A 7,763-nucleotide genomic window follows, 5' to 3' on the forward strand; every position below is an offset into this window, starting at 1 on the left:
ATAATTGTCACAATATATCCTTTTACAGTCATTTGTGCATAACGAAAAAAATCAACGGTGCTAAAAAAAATTTTATGAAATAGCTTTTTGAAATAGAATTAATAATTTTGTTAGGTACTCATATAGATATTTATTGACAATTAGAGAAATAATTTTGATTAGTTTCATAGGAGACTAATAAAACCTTAGATAAATACTGGATTTTTCTTGTTGACTTTTTATTGTTTTCATAAGATAATCGTAATTATATGTTTTCGATAAAATTATATGACGAGTGTAACTCTATTAAAATATACAACTATTTATCAGCCACTAAAATGTAAAAACAATATAACAGTAAATATTTAGTAATACATAAGATGTTTCCGTCAAAGAATTGGTATTAACAAATTAATGCAAATTTAAGGATTGATTTTGAATTGGACTCCTAATAAATTATGTAATAAGTTAAAAATAGGATGGTTTTTCATTTGAATCATTGTAGAGAGCACCATTATCAATAATACTGACATCTGGAAATGAAAAATGTATATTAATTAACTTTATTCTATAATCATTTAAACAGTTTTAACGTATTTTAAGTACATTTCTTATTTGTTCCCACTCAATAATTTGTCTTTGTGATATTAAATAATTATAACAACGGAATAATTTTATATTTAAAAATATACTTACAGAAGTAATCAATCTCAAATTCAAATTAAATAATCCAAATGCTGTCAGTTCTTTTTGCTCATATAATGATATTTGATTCATAAATAATTTAACCTAAATAATAAATAAAAATGTAACAAATTAAAATATCGTTGACACATCATTGGTACAGAATACCAAGTAAAATAACTTTTAATTGGTGAAACAATTATTTAAAAAATGTTTTAAATACAACACGTAAATAAAAGCCAACTAAAAAAAAGAGAACGTAATTTACTGCATTTTTTTTTATGACATATTCTGTAAATTATATATTTAGTTATATAAATATACTTGTAATTTTGTTTCAGCTGGTATTTCAGAAATTCGCATCGATCGCAAGTGTGTTATAATATTACTTTTCTGAAAATGATTGAATAATATTATATAATACGTTGGTAATAGACTTCAAGGTCCCCTATGTTTCTTGTTTTTAAATTATTATAAGGAATTCATTAAGTGGGTAAAAATATCTTTTAAAATCGCTTGTGTTACAGGAGTATTTAATAAATGTAAAATACGATATGGTAATTAATAAGGAATGTAAAATTCAAGATTTCAAGATGATATAGACAAAATTTATATTATAATACAAACTAATAAATAAGTTTTATAAGCTAAATAAACTAAATGTTTATAACAGAGTGATCGGCAGAGCATGATTGTTTCATATCAAAACATGTATAAAGAGGTAATATTATGTGTCTGTGGTCTACTACTCTAAAAAAAAAAAATCACGCTTACATAATCAAGTAAGTTCTTACCTTTTCAATTACCCACGTTGCGATGAAGAGGATTGACACCATGTTAAAAATGTGATTTACATAAAAAATTAACGGAACTACACTCACTGCGAGATTGCCATCCTTAAATATTACTAAAAAAATCGTTTCGTACACGGCATGGAGAAATGTTAAGACATAATACATTAAAAGCACCGGGCCGTAGGCACGACTAAACAGCCTTATCAGTTCGGAAAGTTCTGCGTGCAATAGCCTTATACATTCCACAAGCGCAATTATTTCGTTGTTCGTCCACTTGCCCGGCACAGCGTTCAATGTAGGTGGTAAGTACTGCCACAAGGAGCTTACAACGTGAAATCTATGTCCAATATTATACAGGTAAAAACAAGATGTGATCAACACAACGAAAATAATTATTTCCGGCGCTGCGAACAAGAAATGTAACAGAAGACTTTTTTCTATAAAAGAAACAGTGTAATGGATACCATAAAATATACGAAATCCTAGATAATATATAAAAAAAATTATCATGAAAATCGTCCATAACCTTTTTTTTCGGCAAATTGGAATGAACGTCGGGCAATAATATTGAATTGAATAACATAAGTCTACTATCAAAGCAAATTATACCATTTATAAACCTGAAACAAAATTAATTTTATTTAATTTATATACTTAAAATTTTATGGTTTTAGAAAAAAATTAAAATAAAATAATGCATAGAAATATAATAATATAAAATATAATAATGAATAGACAGTTCGTATTTTTTTTATTTATTTTTTTTTAAATTTTAAATATGGATTTAAAGATAAATTTTTTAAGTTTTCAGGTTTTTATCTTAAAATCAATTTACTATAATAAATAATACACACACATAAATAAATAAATAAAAATAATAATTATTAAATATATTTGAGGATTTTGAATGTTAGAATGTAAACTGATTACAATTTACTATGCCTTAATTAAATTAAAATTAATTATAATAATCTAAGTTGTTTATATATAATATAGTGAAATACCAACAGTACTACACTGTATTTACTCTCATAATTATATTCTAGATCATTAAAAAAAACTATAAGATCAAATGTAAAATAAATAATGTAAAAATTCATACTTGATTATAAAATTTTCCATTATTCTAGCTGTAATAATTATGAACCAATATTTCATTATTGTAAAATGTATAGAATAATATGTATTTAAATGAAAAATTATGCGACAAGTAGAAACTACGAAAAAGAACGTCCGTATTAATTCTAGAAATATTCTGTACGTCGAATTTGTGTCCCGATTTAATAAACCTGTATTAAATGTAGAGCAGAAGCTTATCAAACCAAAAACCTTAGATAAGTTGATTAATAATTTGAGTGATTTCGTAAACTCGGTCATAACTACACCGTATATTTGTATGTACTGAAAAAGTACTAATAATATTTTATCTAAACAGATACACATTATGTACAATAATAAAATAATTATATATCCAGAATATTGACTCTAGACAAAATGTTTGCAACCCTTTTTTCAATACAATATAACACACAATAGGTAATCGCCAACTTATAACTGTTTGAAAATGCATGAAAAAAAAAATGCATTCATTGTTTGCAAAATTAGAATTGGTAACCATATATTTTTCCCCTCCTCGACTGAATAGCAATGTAAAATACAAAGAAGGTCTCGGTGTTTTAGCAAGATTTACTTTAGTATGGTTTTATGATGACCAACCTAAGCCGTAGATTTGATAAAAAAAACCGTTTCTCATTCAATGCTATGGAAACAAATAAAGCAAAACAAAGTAAACGGTTTTTTTCAATTACATACCGTGTAGGCGTCAGATGGATTTAAAATGTTATTGAAAGCGGCAAATAATAGTTTGACCATAGAATAAAGTTCCCTTTAACAAATATTAGCAGATATAATTTGCTGAGTTTATACTGCTATAAAGGTAACACACTGGACAATGACTAAATATCTAGGTACAAAAAACTGAATATGTTATCTACATATATACTGATTTTAACTTATTTTAATTTCATATTTTATTTCTAATTCTAATTCTATTTTATATTTTATTGTGGGCTTTATCGAAATTTTATTTCGATAAAGCTCACCATAAAAATCCACTTAGAAATTGACTCTTTTCCCGTAAAATTCCTAATAATCCTAGGAGAAGATTAAAACAGTCTTGGCCTAAGGACCTATTTCATAACCTGTCGGTTAGTACTACCTGCTCAGTCTGTAATTTACAACTTTAAATACTGTAAAAAAATATATTGAATTGTATTTATATATTAATGCAATTTATTGTACAAATTATATGTATATATTTTAATAACTTTTGTTTTATTAATTAAATAGTTTTAAAAAAAAAATTTTTTATAAAAACTTATTTACTATGAAATAAATAGTTAAAATGAATTGCTATAGTAACTCATAACAGACTATCAAATTTTCTTTTCTGTTAATTAAATTGCCTATACAAAATTCCTTAAATAAGAGTGCTTTTAGTAGCGCACTCTATCATTTTGAAAACTACACAATAAAACTGTATAACTATACTAGTAGAGTGCAATGTATGTAGGTAGATAACATTGATCTTAGAATATATTCTATAAAATATATTCTAAAATCAGTGGTAGGTAATAAAGGGAATATACTTGTCTTCTTTTAAATATTTATATAAATATTTTAAAATTGTATAATCATTTTTAATGATAATTATTCTATTTAATATTAATCAAGCTTTCAATAAATAATCAAAATATGAATATATATACTGTAATAATATATACCTATATATATATCTAATATAGTTAATTATTATTATAATTTTTTCAATGCGTTGATTAATATTGTAATTATATAATTATCTTCCCTCATTAATTAACTTATTATTGTTAGGCTGAAAACCTCATAGTGCAAAATCCTAATTTTTCGGTTTACAAAAATAAATGATTTAAAAATTAACAACTCATATTCAAGACATGAAAAAAAGCACCAAATAACTTTTCATAATTGTGTATCTATTAATATAATAGATAGTCATAAATATATACTATCTATTAGATAGTATATATAGCAAATAATGATATTTAAATTATGAAATTTACTTTCACCATTGATTAAATATACTATATATATATATATATATATATATATATATATATATATATATATATATTTAATCAATGTTTTCACTAAACATTTATCAGTGTTATAGGATATTATATTTACTAATTTTCTTTAATAAAACTGTACCATAATTGACTCTTATTATAATTGTATTAAATTTTAAATTCCTTTCAGAGTTCAAAAATAGGTAATTAATATTTAAAAAAATAAACTGCAAGTTTACCTAACTACTAAATATTACATTTAAACCATAAGGCATAATCATCAATATTTCGTTTTAATTAGCAGTATATTAAAAATAATATTGCTATAGTAAGTTGTTACATAATTTCATATAAAAAAAATTCATTCTTTCAACAACTAAAATGTAAAATCTGTTAACACAGTTTATAAAAATATAAAATATAATTTTTATACTAAAGTTACAAAAAAAAAAGTCTACTATATACTACATATTACTGCCATTGCATTTATTAAATTTCCAGGGTAGCATAATGTACGTACCACATAAGCTGTATTTGGGAACTGATGTATATTTTGATAACAATTCATGTAATATAATAACACAGTGGCTACATGAACTTTTTTCTCAGGGGCGTATTTAGACTTACTTCTAGGGGGAGGGGGGGGGACTCAAATTTTTTCTTTAATTCAGGCTCAAAATGTACAAGTAAAATTTTTGGTAATATTTAAATCAGGTGAATCCTTAATATTTTTTTTTTATTTTTTTTTAATCAAATGCCGGATCCACTTAAAATGAACTTTTGTGTAGTTCTTTTTTAACACCTATCTGTGTTTTGAAAGTTTCGCTTTTGTTTTTTTTTGATTTTCACTAAGTATGGACCAGGGCTTAAATCAAAATAATATATATTTTTTACCGTTATGTGACATTTAAACGTAATAAGCAACTGAGTGTTTAACGCTATAAATAATTTAAACGTTATTCAATTTAAACGTTTAAACCAGTTGTTAAAGTGGGGAAAATGTTGTGGGGGGGACTATATTCATCAAAAATTAAGGAGCGTTCCCCTTCCTAATTTTAAATCTTACCAACCTTTTTTTAGGAAACCCATGAGGTCTAAGCCTCCTTTGTTATATATATGTTCATAGGGTGTAAAAACAAATTTCCCCCAAAGAAAAATAATTCTATACATATGCCTGCTCAAAAAAAATAAATTGAAATACATAGTAGATAATGTTAAAAAACTTAATTTAAACTTAACAAAACTAAAAAGAAACAATTACTAACCTTGCTAGTTGTTGGTCGACGAAGACATTAACAAATACGTACATAGCACATGAGGTGTATACTGTCTATATTATATGATAGTGTCTATCCTCTATCATAATTTAATATTTATACTATTTATAGCTATTCTATTCTGTTTATATTTATTCTAAATAATAGTCGATATCACTACCACTTTAATTTTAGAGCTATCGGTAATAACCGCTCGGGGATCTTCTACAATTAGACACAGCGTCAATTAAATTAACCCATGGTATCCATTATCTACCATTTTTTCTTATAGTTATACCTAAATAATTATTTCTCCGAAATTTTATCCACTTGTTCAAATAAATCAAGAAAATAAATTTCATGTAATATTGTAATTAGGCAGTGGTGGATTTAACGGTCGTTTAGTCGGCGAATGCCGACGGGGCCCCTCCTTAAATTATTCACTGAGGCCCTGAAAAATGATAGTAATTTTTTTTTAAATTTTACCGGAAAAAAAAATTATGGTACAAATTGTAATATCGTTTACAATTACCATTTTTATTTATAACAAAATAATTTAAATATACAGGAAATACTCAAGAATCCTCTGAATACTTCAAAAATAGAACATTTTATTTATAAACAAAGTAGAAAAGATCGAATATAGATATAGTTAGAAATACTGTTAATATTGATTATAGAATTCATATAATTTCCGAGTAGGTACACTATACAAGTATATGAACAATGATTTATTATCAGTTTCGCTGCATTACGTTATTTCTAATGTACTATTTTCCATTTTCGTATCGCGAGTGTAGCGAGTAGCTTTGTAAAATGGAGCTAAGGATTTTAGTGATACATTTATTACGAGGCCCCTCTTTTGGATTTGTCGACTTTATTTGAACCTTTAAATCCGCCAATGTAATTAGGGATGGGCCGATACCACTTTTTACCGATACCCGATATACCGATATATACAACCGATATAAAACCAATACCCGATATTATAATCACAAGTAAAAACTATGTTAATTTTTAATATATTACACAAAAAAATCAATTTTTTTGGCAAAACCATGAACCGATACTAAAATTAATCCGATACCACAAACCGATAAAACCGATACCTGATATTATAATCACAAATAGTTTTTGCGGTATCGGTTCAAATATCGGTTTTGAAAATAAACTAATACCGATATTTCCGATACCACCAATATCGGCCGATACCAAGTATCGGTTCTAGGATCGGCCCATCTCTAATTGTAATATTATAATAAGTGTTGTATATTCAATATTGTATTTTAGTGACCAATGCCATTAAGCGTCCACCTGGACTTTTGGCGACTTAAATTAAAGAGGAGGCATATACTTAAAGTAACCTGGGGTAAGATGACGTATGGGGTAAGTAAACTATTATCAATAAATTATTAAGATTTTTAATTATGGACATACTGTTTAGTGTTTATCCATGTACCAGCTATGTTTATCAGTAACACAAAAAAAAAAACGAGATTTACTTGAACAACAGCTCGAAATGAGATAAGTTTTAATTTTTTACTTTTTGATGTAATATTTAGATAGAATAAAATTAGTTATTCATATTGGAAAAGTTATTTATATAGGAATCGTTTTTTTTTTACCATTTCTACACTATATTGGCTATTATTTATCATGTACTATGTTCTGATAATACGAATGCTTATTTGTATACAATTTTTTCAGTAATGAAAAGTATATTGGGATAAGATGGCGTATTCAATTTGGGGTAAAAGTGCGCATTTCAGCATATGATGTTGACACCTACATATTTATATGTTTGAAATTATAATTATATGTATTAGTAACTACATAGTTATTATAAAATTCAAATTATTTACAATTAGAGCATCTAAATATTTTAATTTAATTACTTCTGTATATTTTTAGAAACTACGTAAGTTATTACCTATTTATTTAGT

The 7,763-nt window shown here is 25.4% G+C and overlaps 1 protein-coding gene across 1 annotated transcript; it reads right to left on the reverse strand.

Moving 5' to 3' along the window:
• Positions 1-401: 401 nt before the first annotated feature.
• LOC112684274 lies at positions 402-5,873 on the reverse strand. The gene is made up of 7 exons (XM_025555700.1): positions 5,830-5,873; positions 2,067-2,077; positions 1,922-1,939; positions 1,458-1,861; positions 988-1,056; positions 676-768; positions 402-512 (listed from the first exon to the last, which is right to left on the reverse strand). Exons 1-7 carry the CDS (start codon positions 5,871-5,873, stop codon positions 402-404), a joined length of 750 nt encoding a protein of 249 aa, XP_025411485.1.
• Between the last annotated feature and the right edge of the window lie 1,890 nt (positions 5,874-7,763).

This window comes from Sipha flava, unplaced genomic scaffold (genome assembly GCF_003268045.1).
Source record: "Sipha flava isolate LNK unplaced genomic scaffold, YSA_version1 247_pilon_pilon, whole genome shotgun sequence".
NCBI classification, from domain to species: Eukaryota; Metazoa; Arthropoda; class Insecta; order Hemiptera; family Aphididae; genus Sipha; species Sipha flava.

Bases quoted from the DNA above. Each gene is read 5' to 3' on its own strand.
- LOC112684274 (XM_025555700.1), bottom strand. From the start codon at position 5,873: ATGTACGTATTTGTTAATGTCTTCGTCGACCAACAACTAGCAAG. The intron at 1,057-1,457 runs GTAAGAACTTAC...AATCATTTTCAG, and splicing joins CAACGTGGGTAATTGAAAAG to AAAAGTAATATTATAACACA. The intron at 513-675 runs GTAAGTATATTT...TTTCATTTCCAG, and splicing joins ATTTGAGATTGATTACTTCT to ATGTCAGTATTATTGATAAT.